The sequence below is a fragment of the Oncorhynchus mykiss genome, chromosome 26, assembly GCF_057628025.1.
Source record: "Oncorhynchus mykiss isolate SJ-2025 chromosome 26, ASM5762802v1, whole genome shotgun sequence".
Lineage (NCBI taxonomy): Eukaryota > Metazoa > Chordata > Actinopteri > Salmoniformes > Salmonidae > Oncorhynchus > Oncorhynchus mykiss.
In genome coordinates, this window is record NC_143047.1 from 23,364,581 (window position 1) to 23,384,433 (window position 19,853).

The 19,853-nt window shown below is 41.2% G+C and overlaps 1 protein-coding gene across 2 annotated transcripts; it reads right to left on the minus strand.

Moving 5' to 3' along the window:
* Window positions 1-4,038: 4,038 nt before the first annotated feature.
* slc39a13 (solute carrier family 39 member 13) lies at window positions 4,039-19,478 on the minus strand. 2 transcript variants are annotated; one of them, XM_090222470.1, is made up of 10 exons: window positions 18,071-19,478; window positions 16,598-16,945; window positions 15,268-15,381; window positions 12,816-12,949; window positions 10,082-10,204; window positions 9,741-9,830; window positions 8,826-8,876; window positions 8,476-8,608; window positions 8,005-8,104; window positions 4,039-6,444 (listed from the first exon to the last, which is right to left on the minus strand). In XM_090222470.1, exons 2-10 carry the CDS (start codon window positions 16,920-16,922, stop codon window positions 6,369-6,371), a joined length of 1,146 nt encoding a protein of 381 aa, XP_090078596.1. In that variant the 5' UTR covers window positions 16,923-16,945; window positions 18,071-19,478; the 3' UTR covers window positions 4,039-6,368. The 2 variants fall into 2 exon arrangements, with proteins under 2 accessions (XP_090078596.1, XP_090078597.1); XM_090222471.1 differs by lacking the exon at window positions 9,741-9,830.
* Between the last annotated feature and the right edge of the window lie 375 nt (window positions 19,479-19,853).

Consider the following 19,853-nt stretch of genomic DNA (forward strand, 5'->3'; position numbering starts at 1 on the left):
CTGACACAGTTGTTTTACTATCATATTAAGTATATATATTGGGCCATGTTTTATGTATCATGAAGAAACATGCACATGGACCACATGCTGGATCAAAACCTATTTGTAACCCAACATATTTCATTACAAGCCTTTTCTGTGCACAGATGACAAACGCACTGAGACAGGTGCGGGCTGAAATTCAATTGGACCCACCACAGCAATGATTGGTGTCTTTGTTTACAAACTACCACAATGCAGGTTTGATTGAATTGAGCCCATAGCCTTTCAATATAGTGAACGTTTCAATGTATAAAACAACATGGAGACACACTGACCAAGGGATTCCCAAGGCCTACATCAGGGCTCTCCAGCCCTGTTCCTGGAGAGCTACTGCCCTGTAGGTTTCCACTCCAACACTAATCCAGCTTAATAATTAGCTGCTTGATAAACTGAACCAGGTTAGTTACAACTGGGATTGGAGTAAAAACCAACAGCAGAGTAGCTCTCCAGGAAGAAGGTTGGAGACCCTTGGGCTATATGATAACATCAATATTTAAAATTAATACAACTATATTCCTCCTTCACTCAGGCTCGGCTGATCCAAAGACACTGCTTACGTATATCAAAGAAAAGTTTTACACAACTTTGGAGAGACATTCAATCAGTACTTAGGGATAGGTTTTAATTTACAATACAAAGCAATAAGGTGTACATATTAATTACATGTTATTACTTGAATAATTACATTGTTAAGAGTAATTACATTGTCATTACACGAGTATAAGAGCAACAGTGTAAAGTGTTACCAATGAAGTTTTGGGGACATATTCCTATTCAAAATTGTGCATATGGGTCTCAATTGTTAAACGATATCTTACCTAAACGATATCTTAACCGCCATCGATAAGAAACATTACTGTGCAGCCGTATTCATTGATCTGGCCAAGGCTTTCGACTCTGTCAATCACCACATCCTCATCGGCAGACTCAACAGCCTTGGTTTCTCAAATGATTGCCTCGCCTGGTTCACCAACTACTTCTCTGATAGAGTTCAGTGTGTCAAATCGGAGGGTCTGTTGTCCGGACCTCTGGCAGTCTCTATGGGGGTGCCACAGGGTTCAATTCTTGGACCGACTCTCTTCTCTGTATACATCAATGAGGTCGCTCTTGCTGCTGGTGAGTGTCTGATCCACCTCTACGCAGACGACACCATTCTGTATACTTCCGGCCCTTCTTTGGACACTGTGTTAACAACCCTCCAGGCAAGCTTCAATGCCATACAACTCTCCTTCCGTGGCCTCCAATTGCTCTTAAATACAAGTAAAACTAAATGCATGCTCTTCAACCGATCGCTACCTGCACCTACCCGCCTGTCCAACATCACTACTCTGGACGGCTCTGACTTAGAATACGTGGACAACTACAAATACTTAGGTGTCTGGTTAGACTGTAAACTCTCCTTCCAGACCCATATCAAACATCTCCAATCCAAAGTTAAATCTAGAATTGGCTTCCTATTTCGCAACAAAGCATCCTTCACTCATGCTGCCAAACATACCCTTGTAAAACTGACCATCCTACCAATCCTCGACTTTGGCGATGTAATCTACAAAATAGCCTCCAATACCCTACTCAACAAATTGGATGCAGTCTATCACAGTGCAATCCGTTTTGTCACCAAAGCCCCATATACTACCCACCATTGCGACCTGTACGCTCTCGTTGGCTGGCCCTCGCTTCATACTCGTCGCCAAACCCACTGGCTCCATGTCATCTACAAGACCCTGCTAGGTAAAGTCCCCCCTTATCTCAGCTCGCTGGTCACCATAGCATCTCCCACCTGTAGCACACGCTCCAGCAGGTATATCTCTCTAGTCACCCCCAAAACCAATTCTTTCTTTGGCCGCCTCTCTTTCCAGTTCTCTGCTGCCAATGACTGGAACGAACTACAAAAATCTCTGAAACTGGAAACACTTATCTCCCTCACTAGCTTTAAGCACCAACTGTCAGAGCAGCTCACAGATTACTGCACCTGTACATAGCCCACCTATAATTTAGCCCTATCAACTACCTCTTTCCCAACTGTATTTAATTAATTTATTTATTTCGCTCCTTTGCACCCCCATTATTTTTATTTCTACTTTGCACATTCTTCCATTGCAAAACTACCATTCCAGTGTTTTACTTGCTATATTGTATTTACCTTGCCACCAAGGCCTTTTTTTTGCCTTTACCTCCCTTCTCACCTCATTTGCTCACATTGTATATAGACTTGTTTATACTTTATTATTGACTGTATGTTTGTTTTACTCCATGTGTAACTCTGTGTTGTTGTATCTGTCGAACTGCTTTGCTTTATCTTGGCCAGGTCGCAATTGTAAATGAGAACTTGTTCTCAACTTGCCTACCTGGTTAAATAAAGGTAAAATAAATTTAAAAAAAAAAAAAATTGTTCATCTGAGGTAAAGGGAGGTAAAGATAGCAATGAAAATCGGCACATTGTTCAATAGTGCAACAATAGATGTCCTTGAAAGACTTTACATGCATTTGTTTTCTCTGCGTATACCATGTGCAATACATGATCCCTTTAAATACAACAAGGTATCAAACATTTACATCGGACAAGGTTTGTGTATAATTTTTCAAAGTGTGCCAGATTTGAGTTTGGAGGTCCGCTGATCTTGAACTGGACTTGTCTTTCCTAGGACCAAATGGGATCAAGACCTATCTATCTCCTGTTAGATATGTTGTGCAATGTTCCGGTAGACGGTCAGAGGCGATTTATGCTCGAGGTCAGCGGTGTTAAGTTTATGGATTTTCTCGCTTTGCGGTATAGGTTGTCATTCATGTCTCATTTATACCTGGCACTAACATGTGTACTAACATGTGTATTTTGTCCTGGTCAAGTCCACATTCTACATATGAAATTAAAATGTCTCTCATAGCTAGCTGTCCAATGTGTCCACATTGTGACTACATTTCTTAGTCCCGCCCTGTATGTAAATTATTTGACTTTCTTTCAAAATAGTGTTTATTTTAAGACACAAATACATGCCATAAGTCAATGATTTTAGAAGGTCTGATAATGATGATTTATAAATGGTTTCACAGTCCAGATCCATCTACACTTGTAAGATATCCAGACACTATGGGAGAATCTTTTTTTTGTTTTGATTCGTTTTTTTGAATTTTACCCCTTTTTCGTGGTATCCAATTGTTTTAGTAGCTACTATCTTGTCTCATCACTACAACTCCCGTACGGGCTCAGGAGAGATGGTTGAAAGTCATGCGTCCTCCGATACACAACCCAACCAAGCCGCACTGCTTCTTAACACAGCGCGCATCCAACCCGGAAGCCAGCCGCACCAATGTGTCGGAGGAAACACCGTGCACCTGGCAACCTTGGTTAACGCGCACTGCGCCCGGCCCGCAACAGGAGTCGCTGGTGCGCGATGAGACAAGGATATCCCTACCGGCCAAGCCCTCCCTCAACCAGGACGATGCTAGGCCAATTGTGCGTCACCCCACGGACCTCCCGGTCGTGGACGGTTACGACAGAGCCTGGGCGCGAACCCATGGTCTCTGGTGACTATGGGAGAATCTCAATTGCATCCTCTCTACTCGCCTCCTCTTCCATTGGAGGATGTCAGGGCGGGACCTCTGGCTTTCTCATCCAATGGGTTTACGAAGTCAAGGCGAAAGCGTGCGGAATATTCAATTGAGATTCTCCCAATGCGTGCCTGACTACCTCAGGATCACAGTGCGTCTTTTAATCATCTCCACCTGTCCAAAGGTGTGGGCACAATCAGAATGTGGACATCATCAGGATAAATGGTACGAGTTAGAACCAGGTATAAACAGAGCTTCAGTATCTTTTCTCACAGAAAGGCTCCCACAGACAGTAGGCTTCTCACAGGACTAAGGAAGGTAATCTGCAAGGGAGTCGTTATGGCAACGGGCTCTTGTCAAGAGTGAACAATCAATACCCCCCTCTGGCTCCAATTACATTTTAAGCCCGGACTCTTTGCTGCAGAACATGTGCTTACAGAAAACATGTTTAGTGTGGAATTTTATTGTTTGATTGCATAACATATTGATGCATAATCTCCATAGCTTTCACTTAGTGTAACTTGTGTGCATGCAACTACCAAGAGTGAATACAGTGCAATTAGAAAGTATTCACACTGACTTTTTCCACATTTTGTTACATTCTAAATTAAACATTTATTAAGTTGAGGTTTTGGGTCACTGATGTACACACACACACAATACCCAATAATGTGAAAGTGGAATAAAAAAAATCTTTACAAATGAAAAGCTGAAATGTCTTGACTCATTAAGTATTCAACGCTTTTATGGCAAGCCTAAATAAGTTCAGGAGTAAACATGTGCTTAACAAGTCAAATAAATTGCACAGACTCTGCGCAATAGGGTGGGGGCAGACATTACATATCCCTTTGAGGATGATGCAGTTAACACTTTGGATGGTGTATCATTACACCCAGTCACGACAAAGATTCAGGCGCCATTCCCAATTCAGTTGCAAGAGAGGAAGGAAACCGCTCAGGGATTTCACCATGGGGCTAATGGCGATTTTAAAATAGAGTTTAATGGAGAATGGAACAATATTGTACTTTAGTTACTCCACAATACTGACAACAGACTGAAAAGACGACAAATATTTCAAAACATGCATCCTGTTTGAGACAAGGCACTAAAGTAATACTGAAAAAAATGTGGCAAAGAAATGAACTTTTTGTCCTGAATACAAAGCATTATGTTTGGGTCCAACACAACAGTGTAGCACTTCATATTCTCAAAATGATTGCATCATGTTGTGTGCTTGTCATCAGCAAGGAATAAGTTGTTTAGGTTAAAAATAAACTAAATAGAGCTAAGCACAGACAAAATCCTAGAAAACTTGGTTCCGTCAGCTTCCCAACACTGGGAGAGAAATTCACCTTCCAGCAGGACAATTACCTTAAACACATGGCCAAATATACACGAGTTGCTTACCAAGATGTCATTGAATGGTCCCAAGTGGCCTAGTTTCATTTGACTTAAATCTAACTGAAAATATATGGCAAGAATTGAAAATGGCTGTCTAGCAATGATCAATAACCAAATTAAATGTTTTAAATAAAATGGGCAACTATAGTACAATCCAGGTGTACAAAGCTCAGACTTACCCAGAAAATCAGTTGTAATCGCTGCCAAAGGTGTTTAACAGACTCAGGGGGTTAGATACTTAACTAATCAAGACAGTGATTTATTTTCCAATATTTTTTAAAATTATTTCTTTAAAACTTTGACGTGAGTATTGTAGATTGCTGATTTAAAAATATATGTTTTCAATCCCACTTTGTAAAAAACATGAAAAAAAGTCAAGGGGTGTGAATACTTTCTGAAAGCACTATATAGTAAAATCAAGACTACACAAAAATATTTTGCATAATATTATTATAACATTTCTAAATCATATTTTCCTGAAATTAAGCTCTCATATTTAAGGAGTTTCAAATATATCTGTCTGAGTGTCTCTTAACAAATTAGTATAGTATGCAATTGAAAAAGACATGGTCTTTTTGCTTGAATATACATCAATGTAACAGATTAACCCTACAGAAAACACAATGGTGCGAAGTCACAACAGAATTTGACAAAAACATTGCACCATGTTACTTTCTGAAATAATTCAATAAATACTAGGCAGTACAAGCAGATACAGAAACCAATAAGACACAATGAATATAAATTAGCCTGAAAGAGAAATAGAAAGCAGCACATGAGCATACAATTTGAAGAATGTAAGGAAATGTGTACGCATTTTAGTATGGTAAAGCCATGTGAGGTTAAGTTTGTACAGTATGCATGAGCTGTTCAAATGTGTGTGATATGACCTGTTTGAGTATGTGCATGTGTGCAATAAAACAGGATGAGACTGAGTGTCTGCCCATTATGGTCTGATGCTCTCAGATAGTCCAGTCACTTCCATGAAAGCTTCAATAAGCTTTCTTTAGCTCTTGCCATTTCAAAATGTCTGTCTCTGTCTGGGTTTGGCACGTTAGTGTCCACACAGACAGTAGTCAGAGATCAGCAGACAAGGTGGACACAGTTGGTCCAGAGTCCTGATAGAAAAAGCAGGTATCATGATTCAAGGTGCCGTTCTGATTGTCAGATCGCTTCCATGTTGATGGCCATGCTGATAGGATGTTTTGGCACTAGGTGGGAGTATAAAAAAAAAATAAGTTCCATATAATAAAAAGGGCGACTGAATGCAATCTGAGGACTTAACTTTATAGAAAGGGGGATTGCGTCCCAGTCCAGTGAATGTTGCGGTGATGTTTTCAATTATATTTTTGGTAAAGCAGGCTTGTCTTTTGAGCTCAATCCACTACGGCAGACAAGACGGCCATGACGGCAATGCCACAGCACAGGAGCAGGATCTGCAACAGGGAGTGTCTGGAAAAAAATAAGAAACATGTTTTTGCTTCAGTGTCTGCCCATTCATTTTCATATTAGCTTAACTTTTTATGGCTGCAGGGGCAGCATTGAGTAGCTTGGATGAAAAGGTGCCCATATCAAACGGCCTGCTCCTCAGTCATAGTTGCTAATATTTGCATACTATTATTAGTATCGGATAGAAAACACTCTGAAGTTTCTAAAACTGTTTGAATGATGTCTGCGAGTATAACAGAACTCATATTGGCAGGCAAAATCCTGAGTTGAAATCAAAACAGGAAGTCAGAAATCTGAGCTTATATGTATTCAGAGTCCCCAATGAAATCCCCTTGAGATATGAATAATGTTGCACTGCTTAGGGGTTCCACTAGATGTCAACCATCAATAGAAATTATAATGAGGCTTCTATGTTGTTGTGGGAGTGAATGAGAGCAGAATATATCGGCTGTCCATCAAGCAGCCATTTTGTGATCCAACTTTTCCCTCATGGTAGTCACTTGCGTTCCATTGCTCACAAAGACAAGAAAGAATACTCCCGTTGGAACTTTATTGAAGCTATATGTTAAAAACATCCTAATGATTAAATCTGTACTTAGTTTGAAATGTTTCTTCGACCGGTAAGATCACTTTTTGTCCGATATAACGCTGACCAGAATTAGCGTTTGGATATGTACACCAAACGCGCTAACAAAAGAAGGTATTTGGACATAAATAACGGACATTTTCGAACAAAACAAACATTTATTGTGGACCTGGGATTCCTGGAGTGCTTTCTGATGTAGATCAAAGGTAAGGGAATATTTATCATCTAATTTCTTGTTTATGTTGACGCCGTCTTTGCGGCTGTGGTGTTTTTAAATTGAGGTCCGTCTCAGATTATTGCATGCATTTCTTTTTCCGTAAGTAAAAAAAAAAAAAATCTGACACAGTGGTTGCATTAAGGAGAGGTATATCTATAATTCCATGTGTATAACCATATTATCATCTACATTTATAATGAGTATTTCTGTTGAATGATGTGGCTATGCAAAATCACTTGATGTTTTTGGAACTAGTGAATCTAACACGCCAATGTAAACTCAGATTTGTTTTATATAAATATTGCTAAAGTTAAACAAAACATGCATGTATTGTGTAACATGAAGTCCTATGAGTGTCATCTGATGAAGATAATTCAAGGTTAGTGATTAATTTTCTTTATTTCTGTTTTTTGTGAAGGCTATATTTTGCTGGAAAATGGCTGTGCTTATTGTGGTTTGGTGGAGACCTAACAATCGTTTGTAGTGCTTTCGCTGAAAAGCCTATTTGAAAATCGGACACTTTGTGGGATGAACAACAAATAGATTTAAAATTATATAAGACACATGTATGTTTCAGGAATTATAATTATGAGATTTCTGTGGTTTGAATTTTGGCACTCTATTTTCACTGGTAGTTGCCATATCGATCCCGTTATCGCAGCCATAACAGGTTAACACTTTTTCCCCCGCTGCATATTTAGTCTCTTAGTGGGTATTTGCATTGTGGTCAGTGGCTGTCCAGACTGACCAGTGTACATACCCGAGGCTGGTCTCCTCCAGGAGGTCAGGCACCACGTTGACCAGGGCTATGTACAGGAAGCCTCCCGAGGAGAATGGTAAGATCCACGCTGTTGCATTTTCTACACAGGATAAAGTGGAATGAAAGGTTTGGCTTAATAGTTAAAAAGCTTTTCATGCTGCTTGGCTGCCAAATCACTGAAGACTATGGTTCCTTGATAGCCTATACCAAGGGTGTGGACAGTTCTCGACATGGGCAGGAGCTCACCGGAGCAGAATACCAGCACTTAATGATCTACTGCTTTAGCTCCTGCACCGCTTATAGAATATTCAATCAAAAGTATTGTGGATCTCTTGCACCTAAATATAAAACAGTACCGGCACCCAAAATAAATACTGTTCCTTATTTCAGTCCAAGTCAAGCACCTGGTGTGGAGCTGTAGTTTCAGTGCTCTGCTGCTGTTTTGTATATGGAGGATGCTAGGTGGCTCACCTGTGCCTCTGGGAGACTGGGCACACAGGGCAAAACAGGCCCCCAGCACCCCTCCCAGGGCTGTGGATAGCTGCATGCGGGCGGCACTCCAGCGGTCAAACCCTGCACGCAGCAGGATGGCAAAGTCACCCACCTAGAGATGAGCAAACATCATGTAAGCAATGTGTCACAGATTCACATATAAGCAATGCGTCACAGAGCCCATTTATGTAAGAAAGAAAAGATGGGGATATCAACTAGAACTGAATCAATTCATGACTCAAAAAACAGTCATAATTAGCTTTCATTGCATGAAGTACAATACAAAAAAAATAGGTCACATCCCCTAAAAATAGCAAGTTTGAACTTACTTCATGGGGGATTTCATGGAGCAGGATGGCAAAGGTGGTGAGACACCCAACCTGTCAGGAAATACATAGAACATGTCTCTGATCAGGCTCTGCAAAATATATACGTACAAGACATGTTTCCGATCCTATACTACTCAAACTCTGATAACGACTCTTGTACTACATTACAGTGTGTATACATGACAATGTTTGTTTCATGCATCCAACTGGGCTTCTACTTTGATAAACACCATCATGCCTGCATATAGAAATATGAGTGCAGATGGAAACCAAAATAAGTGGGATGCCCATGTGTGTGAGCGATGTAGAGACATCTAGCTAGTTTACTTCCTCTCTGGCAAACTCTCCCTTTGGCTCATGCTGTTAGCCTTATGCCTCTCCAGCTGGACTTTCTCACCCACAACCGTGGGTAATGTAATCATTATCATACTTCAGAAAATAGCGAGGTAGAATTCAATGTCCTGACTCAATGTTCTGTAATAATGACAATACCGTACTTTGCATCAAAATCATAGAATTGTGTTGTTGAAACTAGTCTCTTAAGCAGGGGTGCAGTATCATGGTCATAGTGGACTGAGCTGAGAATAGTGAATGTTATGGCTAAGTGAGCACTGATACAGCTATCTACAAGTCTGCCAAGGGGGTTGGGTCCTTTGCCAATCATGGGCACGAGCCTCAAATGCCAAAACAACCACCTTTCATAACATACTGTAGTCTGTAATAAGTCTGCCCTAAGTTGAAGTATTGTATGCATTGTTCATGACCACGGTGCATTTTGTTGAAATGCTTGCATTGAAATTAGTAACTGCTATTAGGTTTAATTAGCATTTATTAAAAACCCACACATGGGGACTATTTAGTATATAGCGCCTGGAGAGACTTCATTGCAGATATTTGTGCTGCAGACTAACTCACCTTCCTGCTGACCAGGAAGCTCCCTGCCACAGCCAGGCCATGGGTGAAGTTGTCAATACAGTTAGCCAGCAGGTTCAGGTACCCACTCGTCTGCCAGATAGAGACACAGAACCAAGTCTATACAGGATCCCACAGCTGACTCACACTTAAGTCATATACACAAAGCAAAAGGGGTTACTTAGTACAGAGGATTTCAGTTTGGTGGCTCTGGGGGATTTCATTTTGGTGGCTCTTAAGCAAATGGACATTTCCAGATTGTTCTCCCTTTTGTCATTTACATATGGCTTGTTAAAATGAACAATATCCCATCAGACAAACTTTACCCATTTGATCCAACTTACCTTTATTTTCTTTGGCACTTGCTGCAAGCTGCTTTTTGTCTTGCAGGACGAGCTCCACGTATCAGAATGGTGCCCATTGATGTGGGACAACGCCTCACTACTGGAGTCTGAGCTATGGGAGGTCTGAGGAGAAGGGGTGACAAAAACAAACAGTTATTAGCCGAATCAGCAGGAAATTCTATTGCATGCAAAGGTTTACATAGTACACTACACCTACACATTCCATTGAATCAACCTACAGTACTGTGTTTCTTTTATGTCACCCATAGCTTCTCTCCTCCAACCACTGACTGCACATTACAGCCTAAAATTCCTGTCGCAGTCGTCACATCTTCCACTGAATTTGCGTGCTTTTAACAAAAAACAAATTCATTCTACCCCAGGCCATTCTCCTTTCCAGAGCAGGGCCGACTTCCTGGTCCCTTCCTCGTTTAGAGCCATTTACAGTACAGCGTCATTTAATAGTCAAATTAAACGAGGCAAATAGTCTGCTGTATTCTAAATGTGGCTGGGAAATGTTAAATATCTTCTCAAATATCAATCTGTCCCCTAATGTGTGAGTGGGCTGGGTAATTCATTGGAGAGTGGGAGTTTGACACCAAGTGAGATCGTGATTCATGACCTATGTCTCTGAATTGAATAGTAACGGCATCTTGATACCAACATCGAAACATGCTTGATAAGACTCAATTTGTGGAAGGAGCACTGATCTACCCCGAGTCTCACTATCCACCCCTGAACACACTCCTCTGGCCTCTCTGAAGTAGATGTAGCAGCTGCTTCCTCCCCATCTCTATAAATAGCTACAATGAATGAGACCAGACATGGATGCCAATCTTCCTCCTCCTGAGCAAAAGAGAAGGAAGAGGAAAGTGGTACACACAACTAATGCGAGATGTATGGGGCACAAGGATAAGAAACAAATACCTGCAATTAAATGAAGGATTATCTTTTGAATAACAGAACATTTTAGCATATGGGAGCACAAATGCAGTAAGATTTAAAGTGCTGGTTTTCACCCTTACCTTTTCATCAGCAAGTTAGAGCTGACTATTTCAGTGAAATAAAATAGATAAAAAAGGAACCCTACAGACATTAAGGCCTTCAAAAGCCTGCAGTTGTGTACCTCTGTTTTACACACGCCACAAGAAGCTCTCCCATTTCTACAGAGCAGAGAACATCTCAACTCATCTAAATCCACACTGTCAGACAGGGAAAATGCACCACCAAAAATCACTCCATACCCCAAAACATCAAAAGAATCCCGAAGCTAATACTCTGCACTAATACCCACTCCAAATCCCATATGAAAAAGGGTCTCACTGGTATTAGAGAAATGGAGGGGAGATAGAATACAGCTTTGATCCCAAGCGTGTCTAGCAGATAGACTCAGGGCTATGGCACAATGGGTCCCTGCTTGCGGAGGTAGGGGATCAATAAGGTTGCATCAGTAACCATGTTTCAATCCAGATTAAAGTTAGAGTGAAAAAAAAAATTGCGACAGCTGGGATGGAAAAAGTGTCGGTACAATTTCATTATGCGACAAATTGGTGAAAACTATTTATTGCGCAATTGTTGATAGCATCACCATCATGTCGAGGTAAATTTGAAGGCAAGTCGGTGCTATGATGTGTGGTCCTAACTTGAAAAAACTTGCCCAGTTTTATTAGGCTTCGGATGAAAGAAGTGATGAACTTCACAGGGTGGGTGCACAGTCATGAGCTTGATGCTCCTTTCCAATAAATATTGAGGATCTTATTATGTATGCTAGTGACATGATTTGTGCTTAGCTGCCAATTAATGAATAAAAATGATCTTACCCATCCAATCCTATAACCTAACCTGTCCACTTTATCAGCAAGCTGTTGTCTATAGAGAATATGCCAACAGTTTGTGAAAAACCAAATTGATAGAGTGGAAAACACAATGGAAACACATTGACCTTATGTATGTTTTTTAGTCGGTACATGACAAACTTTAGCACCAAGTGGTTTCTATGTACACTGCATCACAGCCTTTTTATCCACAACACACCCATTTGATAGAAACAAACCTCTGGAGGGAAAATGTGCATATTTTATAATATTCACATTCAAATCTGTAGAAAATTGGATTAGTTTGACTCTCAGATTTCTTATTTTCCATTTGGACTCCAACTCCACTTATAAAGTTATAAATAAGACAATTCTGGGAGATTCCCATTTAGGACATAATGTGTCATCACAGCACTGTTTAATCACTACCTTAAAGCGGCTTAAATTCAGAAGTTGATTGTTGAAGTCAAAATGCTAATGATTCATCACTGAAGAGTGGAATAAAAACTGATTGTGGTTTCTTCAGCTACAACACTATCAATCAAGATGATCTAATGTGCCTTGTTTAAGTTTAGGCCAGAGTTGTCCACTGAAGACCAGCTCAGATCAAACAGAAAGCCCTAGATAGAGCCAACTGATCCACTAGCCACCCCACCGCGTGGAAGAGCAGTGTCACTGTGGTACCAGTGAAGGGATTAAAGAGCACTGGTGCACTGGACACACCTAAATAAATATGTGATGGTTCCAGCATATGAGATGAGGTGTGTAATTAGATGCATGACCTTAACCTTCTTTGGAAAGACCTGCCCACCATTTCTTTAAATAGTTTGGGGCTATTAAAGAGTTGTATCCGGTGCATTGACTCGACTGTTGCACTTTTCATGTAGACATGGACAATAAAACAGCATTGAACTACTCACAGGGACATGCTGGCTGTTACCAATGGAGTCCTCCTGACTGTTCTCATCTGGGAACATCTTCTCCAGGAGAAGGAAGGACAGCATGCCCATGATAACCCACAGGCCCTGGGTCCTGTAGTGGAGCTGGCTCTCGTCTGAACACAGGGAGGATGGAAGAGACATACAGTGTGAGATAGGCTCTATTTTAACAGGGATGACAAACTAATTGGAAAACTTTCTCTAGGATTGTATGGAGACCCCCTTTCACATGGATCAGTGGAATGCAGGCATGGCTTAGGGTTGCTCATCACCACCGAGGACTTCATAGAAGTCAGCAAAGCATTTTAAAGTGTATTTCTACATGACAACCAGAGGACCTCAGGTCTGGGAAACTTAATCCTGGGCCACATCCAGTTGTCAAACATTGCAGATAGAAATGCCATGAATAGAGCATACATCAGTGTTTCCCAATGCCAGTACTCAATGCAAACACACCTTATTCATCTCATTGAGCGTTTGATGATTAGTTCAGTTAAATCAGGTGTGCTTTTCTTTTTTTAAATACTGGAGGACTGGGTACTGGAGTTTGGAAACACTGCAATACTTGACAGAGAAGCATGTGTGTATACATAGCATATATTTCTATGTGAATGTTCCAAAATGTTGCGTCCTTCTGAACGCATCCCTGGTAATCCTAAATTAAAATCAACAGACACTGAAAAAAATATATAACACAACACGTAGTGTTGGTCACATGTTTTATGAGCTGAAATAAGACCCCAGAAATGTTGCACAAAAATTGTATTTCTCTAATGTTGTGCACAAATTAGTTTACATCCCTGTTAGTGAGCATTTCTCCTTTGCCAAAATAATCCATCCATCTGATAGGTGTGGCATCTCAAAAAGCTGATTAAACAGCATGATCCTTACACTGGTGCACCTTGAGCTGGGAACAATAAAAGGCCACTAAAAAATCTGCAGTTTTGTGATAACAATGCCACAGATGTCTCTAGTTGAGGGAGCGTGCAATTGGCATGCTGACTGCAGGAAAGTCCAGCAGAACTGTTGCCAGAGAATTGAATGCTAATTTCTCTACCATAAGCCACCCACAACAACGTTTGAGAATTAGGCAGTATGTCCAACCAATCTCACAACTGCAGACCACGTGCAACCACGCCAGACCTGGATCCTCACACCCGGCCTTGTCACCTGCGGGATCGTCCGAGACCAGCCAACGGACTAAACTGTGGTTTTGCACAACTGTAGAATTTCTACAGAAACCGTCTCAGGGAAGCTCATCTGCATGCTCGTCGTCCTCACAAAGGTCTTGACCCGAGTGCAGTTCGGCGTCATAACCAACTTCAATGGGCAAATGCTCACCTTCAGTGCCCCCATGGTAGCATTGGGTTTTGGTATGGGCAGGGATAAACTACAGACTAACACAACTGCATTTTAATCAATGGCCATTTAAATGCACAGAGATGCTGTGAAGAGATCCTGAGGCCCATTATCGTGCCATTCATCAGCTGTCATCACCTCACGTTTCGCCATGATAATGCACGGCCCCATGTTGCAAGGATCTGTAAACAGTTCCTGGAAGCTGAAAACGTCCCTGTTCTTCCATGGCCTGCATACTCCCCAGACATGTCACTCTTTGAGCATGTTAGGGATGCTCTGGATCAACGTGTACGGCAGTGTTTCAGTTCCGGACAATATCCAGTAACTTCGCACAGACATTGAAGAGCAGTGTGACAACATTCCATAGGCCACAGGCAACAGCCTGATCGACACATCTCCTTCACATAGAGTTGATCTGTATGAGGCAAATGGTGGGCACACCAGATACTAACTGGTTTTCTGACTCAGTCCCGCAACTTTGTTTTTAAGGTAGCTGTGACCAATAACCGCATATCTGTATTCCCAGGCATGTGAAATCCATATATTTTTTTGTATTTTATTTAACCTTTAATTAGGGCCTAATGAAATTATTTCAATGGACTGATTTCCATATATGAACTGTAACTCAGTACAATCTTTGAAAGTGTTGCATTTATATTTTTGTTCAGTGTATATGTTTGCACTAAAACTGCTTTGAAGAGTCATTGTAAAATGCTATATTTGACAAATCCTTAATACTGAAGAGAATATCTGCACTTCCAATGTTAACTTATTAGAAAAAATAAATGTAGTATACTGGGAATGTTAGCTGTCATTCCCTCTCTGTCTCTGTCAGTTTGAAAAGTGTCGAAATCAATTGTTTTCGCAAACAGACTATCTTTACAATATTGCTGACGTGTCAGATAAGTGATATGCAAGCCTAAGGACACAGGCATTCCACTGGTCTGTGTGAAGGGTCAGAATAGGTATACTGGTGGGGGGAAATAAGCACAGGCAATTTGAATGGGGATGTCTCCAGGAGGGATAAAGGGTATAGAAAGAACAGGAGGGTGCCTGAGAGAAAAGATTGACCCACCTGGGCTGCAGGAGTGGGAATGTGCCCAAGCCTCCGGGAGCAAGTGGAGGAACACGTCACCCAAGAGACCACCAATGGCAAAGCTCAGAAGCTGCTTTAGCTTCCGACAGCCAGCTGGAAACACACAGAGAGTAACAAGAGAGAAAGAGATGGCAATTATGAAAAGTATAGTTGAAGTAGGCTGTATCATCCATGATATACAAAAATGCTGGTTCTTCCCTGTTTGAGCTAAAACATTTACAGGTTTCATTTAAATAAATCTGCAAAATAAGTGATTTTCTATTTCTAGCTTTAAAATTAAGAGCCATTACATGTTTGTCTATTTAAACATTTGTATCTTTGCATGAAGTATGACAATTAAAGAAATAGGCCTCCTGGGTAATTTCTCAATTTATGGGCTCGATTTTTTAAAATGTCTGAATGAACAGCTTCAGAGGATGCAACTGCCATTGCTATTGTATTACAATATGGCATTAGTGATCCGATGTTCTCCTTACCAATACTAATAAGCACAAAGGACCAGGACAGGCAAAGCCAGTGGCCTTCAGTGTTAATTGTGTTTTCTGAGAGGTGTTGAAATGCAATACATAGTGGCCTGGTTTCTCTTCTTTGAGAGTGAAGAATACAGCATGGAAATGAGGACACACCCAATTCAGCACCATTCACATTGACACATTTATCCATTACCAACAAGGCTCATGTCAGTGATACCTTTAGAATTATTTTCTCTGGTCATTTTTTTATTTATTTTTTTAACAAACTGCAGGATTTGTGTGAGCCAAAAGCATAATCCCAATGGTGCAAAGGAATCATTGACATTTGACCAAAATGTTACAGTTTAACACTTTATGCACATAAATAGTACTGGTATCTCACATGGTTAAATACTCAAGGCAACAACAAAAATCAGCAACGCAGCTTTGGAGGTAGTGACTGTGGCCTCTATATATTCTACTTGAAGGCTGTGTTTAAAAGGGTGTGGTCAGGCAGAGTTCAGAAGCACATTGTTCAGCTCATAAGCAGCAGTTTCCTCAGAGAAAAATAGAGGTGCCATTGCTCCACATTTAAATGGCTCTTCAGAAAAAAAACAGTGCAGAACTGTATTTTATGATTAAAAATGGATGCCCAGCTCACAAGGGCCCCTTGATGATGTGAGGCATTTGCCTCTTCTGCTTAATGGTAAGTCAGTCACTGTAGGCTACCTCAGGATGTCTAATTACGGGTGTGGTGATCAAGGCATAACCAGTGTGGCTCGTTTTCAGAAGAAAGAGTAGGCCTACATTAGTCTGGCTAACAGCAAGGTTACATATCAGTTTAGGTCACAACTTACCCGCTGTCTCGAGGGCCGCTCCTGCCTCAATAGGAATAACAAGAAGGGGGAAAATTCCAGTGAGGCCTACAGCAACAGACCCAACCAGAGAGCAGAGCCAGACATCGGCACGTTCACTTGCAAAGAAGTCAGCTAAGGCCTGGAAGCCTAGGAACTCATCTGGAAGCCCTGGGCCTGATCCAGCGGCTGTGGCTGTGGCATGAGCCATGGCTGCCTGGGACACCATCTTCCCACTGGACGCCCCTTTGGAGGAGATGACCAGCAGGGCAGCACCAGTGAACAGTGCAGCCAACGCCCAGCTGGGCCTACCGCCTCTTGATTTCATCCGTCCCTCGTTCCAGAGAGCACCTGCAACCAACAAGGCCAATGTTGCAAGATGGAGAGGTCATCATATAACATAGATAGGCCTTACATGCATTCTTAACTCAACATAGATGCTTTCTCAAATAAATTGAATGCACATTCACTGCCAAACAGTTTGTATAGACATTTTTGGCTAAGGTTGCGATATTGTGTGTGACCAGTAACGGGTGATGACTGAAAATGGACAGGACAAAATAAATCCCTTGGTAGGGTAGTCATTCCACCAAAACAGATGGAAAAAGTGCTCCATGAGCAACTGCTTAGGTCTGCTAATGTCTAAGAAAACGTGTCTAAGAGGACCTATTACACAGCATCATGACTTGAACTAAACCAAATAACTATGGTCGACGTTTAATTCAGAAAATTATTATTATATTAACTTTACATGGTTGTGTGTGTTCGCGAGCCCCTTGGCCTGCGGTACCCCATCTACACGTCAGCGTCGCATTTTGAATGTGTTCATCAGAGCGCTGTTCACGGTCGACGAAAATCACAAATATAAGAGAGAAAGACAACACTAAAAAGTTGGAGGCTATGTGAAGAATTCGCAAACATGGCTTGCAGGAACGAGTAAAATGCTGTTTACGTCAACGATAGATATGGGATGCTGATGATATGCGGTTGTGTGATGCCAGACAGCTCGCGCTGTAAAAGTTGAGACGACATAGCACAAGCGAGTGTTGCACACGTTCGGGAAAGGCCCAAACATTGTAACATTTTGATGAATTGTAACAAAGTAACAAGTTGTGGGCCAGCTAACGTTAATTACAATGTAACACATCTCACTCACTGTAGCAACAGCTGTATCTGCTACGTTAGATATGCATCGCATGGATTTATTTAGCTAGCTAGGTGACTTTTGTTTTTACTTAATAAAGGTTACAGTTTTTGGCAACCAGTTGCTATTTAATTCGCTCTGCTACTTGGAAAGTTCTGGTCGTGACGCCCAAATGGCTGTCTATAAACAAATTCAGCTAGCACGCTTAACTAGCCAAGCCTAACTCTAGCATTTCAAACCTTAAGTTGAAGTCAGTTAGTTTGGATTGCTAAAATCACGCAGTCAACTTACAAGAAAAAGTTAATAAGTAATGTGATATTAATATATTTTACCCTGTTGTGATTCCTGAAGTTCTTCCACCAGTGTGTCCCTGCCATCCAGCTCAGTGAGGTAGGCTAGCGCTGCTGTTCCACTCTCCAGCTGATTCCGCAGCTAACTTTCCTGCCACGGCTTCCCCTTTTCCAGAGGAGCCACGTCACCGGAAGTGTATTTTTATTCCTGACAGGAGGGATGACAAAATGTAGTTTAGGCACTTATGTTTGCGATGGAGGTTTCTGGGGTCTATTCATTACGGAAACGGTTTACCGTTTAAGAACCAAACAGAGCAAACGGGGAGCACCTACCTGGATTTGTCCAATATAAACTCCTTTGCGTTTTCCGTTTAGAGTGAACGGTTGCTGTTGCCAAACGCTTTGCAACAGAATCGGTGTAATGGCTACACCCCAGGTTTGACATTAGCCTGCAGTGCTGTAGGCTTATGTTCAGTAATAATACTTCTGTTTCATGTGAATGTTTGTATCAGTCATGTATCTTAAATACAGTTGTGGAAAGAGTACTTAAATGACATTTCACTATAGTAGAAGTAAAATGAATTACTTGAAAAATACTCCAAAAAAGTATAAGTACTCAGTGACAGTAACGAGAGTATATTTGTAATTAGTTACTTTACACCTTACACCAAATAGTAGCCTATAAGATCAATAGAAAATCGAAAGATAATTTGTATTTATTTATGTTATTAAACCTTTATTTAACTAGGCAAGTCAGTTAAGAACAAATTATTCTTCACAATGACGGCCTACCCCAGCCAAACCCAGACGACGTTGGGCCAATTGTGCGCGCCCTATGGGACTCCCAATCACGGCCGGATGTGATACAGCCTGGATTTGAACCAGGGACTGTAGTGACACCTCTTGCACTGAGATGCATTGTCTTAGACCGCAGCACTACTCTTTTATTCTATTATATGGTGAAAAATGAAATGTCATAAAAATTTAAAAAATAATAATGACGCAGACAATTGTTTTAGGGGGTAGATAATTCCACCAGGGCAATAACACGTTAATGTTGATAAAGAAATCATCGTGAATATGATTATAGATCCATATTGTGCTTTCAAAATCGGAGAGCTTATTTAAATGCAGCCAAATGGGACAGAAACTGTGCCTTCAGGGCAAAAAGGCACCCTCTGTGCCAAAAAGTTTTCAAGGCTTGTGTTGTTGTATTCACACTGTACCAGTGACCTGGAAGGTGATGGATGGTGAAGTAAATATTGGGGACCCAGGCGTTATGATTCATGATGCAGTTAACGCCATGATCTATGGAATACAAAGTGACTCCTGACAAAAATGTCATGTGGCCTACACTGTATCATCATGCCTTTCTAGTTCGACCACCAGATGGTGCATTTGACAGTTACAGTACAGAAGTTTCTAGATATTCTAAGGTATGGCACTCAGTAATCTCGTCCACCAGACGGCTCTCTCTCTCTTGAGCCTGGGAATGAGGGTGAATTTCCATAAATACTCTGTTGATTCAGACGATTTCCTCTGTAATGATAACTCTTCCGTAATATTATTTGTGAGATCCATACTGATTGACACACCAATGGAAGTGTGTGTGCGTGCGTGTGTGTGTGCGCACACACGTTTGTGTGTGATTCTGCGCCTCTCTTCTTTGACCAATAGGTGCTGCTGTGAACCTGACTCTGGTCACGCCAGAGAAAGCCGTCAAACTACCTGCCAATTACTTCTTTAGAAAGCACCTGTGCAAGGATGGATGAGTAGTGCTCAGAGACCTCTTTCAAATACCTGCCTGAGTGTGTGATTAGAATAA

Bases quoted from the DNA above. Each gene is read 5' to 3' on its own strand.
- slc39a13 (XM_090222470.1), bottom strand. From the start codon at position 16,922: ATGAAATCAAGAGGCGGTAGGCCCAGCTGGGCGTTGGCTGCACTGTTC. The intron at 9,831-10,081 runs GTAAGTTGGATC...TCTATCTGGCAG, and splicing joins AAGTGCCAAAGAAAATAAAG to ACGAGTGGGTACCTGAACCT. The intron at 8,105-8,475 runs GTGAGCCACCTA...TATCCTGTGTAG, and splicing joins CCAGTCTCCCAGAGGCACAG to AAAATGCAACAGCGTGGATC.